Source organism: Grammomys surdaster, unplaced genomic scaffold (assembly GCF_004785775.1).
Source record: "Grammomys surdaster isolate TR1022 unplaced genomic scaffold, NIH_TR_1.0 126313, whole genome shotgun sequence".
Lineage (NCBI taxonomy): Eukaryota > Metazoa > Chordata > Mammalia > Rodentia > Muridae > Grammomys > Grammomys surdaster.
The window spans coordinates 2,515,683-2,518,273 of NW_021621113.1; the positions used below are offsets into that span (position 1 = coordinate 2,515,683).

The 2,591-nt window shown below is 47.8% G+C and overlaps 1 protein-coding gene across 1 annotated transcript in view; it reads right to left on the minus strand.

Moving 5' to 3' along the window:
* LOC114614354 (zinc finger and BTB domain-containing protein 8A-like) overlaps nucleotides 1–727 on the minus strand; it is an 841-nt gene extending 114 nt beyond the window's left edge. The window contains exon 1 of the mRNA XM_028759998.1: nucleotides 8–727. Coding sequence (XP_028615831.1) covers nucleotides 8–702 — 695 coding nt within the window. The 5' untranslated portion in view covers nucleotides 703–727. The remainder of the gene's footprint in view (nucleotides 1–7) is intronic.
* Nucleotides 728–2,591: the final 1,864 nt, after the last annotated feature.

The window sequence follows — 2,591 nt, forward strand, 5'->3', positions numbered from 1 at the left end:
GGAGGGCCGAGCATCTCCTTTGCCAGACTTAAAATGAACAACTTCAGATGGCTGTGGTAATCTCAAATGCTTGGTCTTTTTAATGGGGTCCTTCCTTTGCTCGTGCTTGGCTAATGGTTGCTGAGGACCCATGTGGGAGGCTGGGTGGTAACCGTACTTGTTCCATGGCTTTCCACTTACTAGACTTGGTCTTTGGTCTGGGCTCAGGTGAGAGCTGGGAGACCCGCTTTCTTCCTGCCAGCTGCTACTGTAAAAAGAGGAATGCTCTACTACATTAGAGCCCGTGTCCTTATCTGAGAGGCTGAAGTAGCGATCTTTCTCTTTCTCGCTAATGTCCAAGGAAGACTTAATGAAAGACTTACACACACTAATGACATCAGTCATCTGAAGGAAGCTCGCGGCGGACATCACTTCTATAACATTCTGTCCAGTAAGAGAGAGTTTGCCAGAGTAGACAAAGTCCAGGATGACTGTGAAGGTATCGGGGGAGAAGGTCTGAAACGTGGCTGTGGTTGGCTGACTTGTCTCCTTTGAGTTCTGAGAAAGCAGCATTTTGAAGTAGCCGCTGCTCGCAAACAACACATTCCCGTGCGCTTTGAAGACCTTGCCTTCGACTAGAATACTGCAGTCGCAAAACACGTCTTGCCTGCGCTGCTCGTTCAGCTGCTGCAGGAGGTGAGACTGGTGAGAGGAGATCTCCATTCTGAAAATGGACGATGCTACTCTTGAAACCTTGGGACTGTTGAAGGGCAAAGAGGAAGGACTCCAAGTCACCAAGTTCACAAACAGAGGAGTGTCCGCGGGGCTCTGGCGGCTCGCTCGCTCTCGCGCGCTGCGGAGCGATTCCCGGTTCTCGGTAGGGGAAGCACCCCCTTCCGAAGCCGAGGCTTTGCGCCCTAAAACAAGTAGCCCCAACGTGGGAGAAACAAAAGGTATTTGCTGACGTGGGCGTTGGACAGAAACGCCCGAGGGCTGAGGACACAATTAAAGGGGCAACGCACAGATTTCAGGCACCAACCAGCAGCTTCGCCCACTCCCCCTGTCCGTGCCCACACCCGACTGCACCCTCCGCAGGCACTGGGGCGCCCAGGTTCCCCAGCAGTTGACTGCGGATCATTCTTTTAGTCCGGAGCTTAAATTTTAAAATCGTACTTTACGTTGGGAAAGGCGCCTCCGGAGGGCAGAAGGGCTGGATTTCTAAGATGTGGGGATATTGGTTCAAGGAGAGAGGGAGGGACTTAGGCGTGCCCACAATTACTGTATAAGTACATGTGACATTATTGTACTTAAGTTTAGCGACGTGAAATGGGAGAGATTTCTACAAAATTTTCCTTTGTCGAAGCACTTAATTCCAGTCAGTCATCGCCTTTTAGAAACCTTTGTAGGTCCCCATCAGGCCATTTGAAGAAGCAAACCCCGAGGGGCTGAGATAAGAGAACGCGATTCTTGATATAAAACTAGTATTTAAAAAAAAACAACAGAAGATTTCGTGTTTTCAAATACAAAACTAAATCAAGTTTCTCTCATGACGTGACTCTAATATTTAGAGCACACAATATCAGGTAATACATTTCCTAAAATAGTAAACTGCTGAATTTCCACATTGCTTAAATTCCACAAACTAAATTAGTTTTCTACTTCTTTATGCTGATTGTCAAGTACTGCCAAACGGGGGGAAAAGACTCAGGACTTCAAAGCATACGTTTAATATTTTGAGGCGTTCCTCTCCCAAGCCTGAATCACGCTCACCAGGGTCTTGTTTCTCTGATTTCCTCACTAAGTAGCTATGTATTCGAACATTGTTCTCTGAGAACACAATATAGCCAGTCATTTCTGAATGAAAAAAAGGAAAAGAAATAAAAAGGAAAGGAACATGACTGGCCCTAGGTACGATGGAGAAGCTTTATTATAGGAATGTGGGAGAGCATAGCCAGAGGCAGAGACATCTGGGAGAGTACAGCGTGGACTTGAGCAGACAGTGCTGTGCCCTGTGACAAGATGGGAGCTGGGGGATGGGAGGGGAGAGAGCAGCAGAACGCCGCACAGCAGTAGGGAGACCCTAATTAAAAAGAGAGTGGGTAGTCAAAATGATTGGATTATATAGGGAAGAGTAGCCCAGCCCCCTGGGCTGGAGAATTCAATCTAGGAGGCGGGATATGCCAGCCAAGAGGGCCTTGTAACAGGTAGGGACTGAGAACCTGGTGACCAGGTCTGCTTTGATGTGTTAACTAGGCACCCCAGCTATTTGTCCCAGATTTGAAACCTAACAGTTTCTTATTGTCAGGCCTATTTACTCCAGAGGCGCTTTGTGATTTAGATGTGTTTCCTCACCTTTTGAGGTAATGGGAGGTAACGGAAGGAAGCCTGTTTGAAAATCGTTAGGATAACAGGTGTTGTGGCACATGCCTTTAATGCCAGAACTCAGGAGGCTCTGAGTTCAAGACCACCCTGGTCTACATAGTTCCAGGACAGCCAGAGCTACATAGTGAGACCCTGTCTGAGAAAAAGAAAGAAAGGAAGAGAGAGAGAGAGAGAGAGAGAGAGAGAGAGAGAGAGAGAGAGAGAGAGAGAGAGAGAGAGAGAGAGAGAGA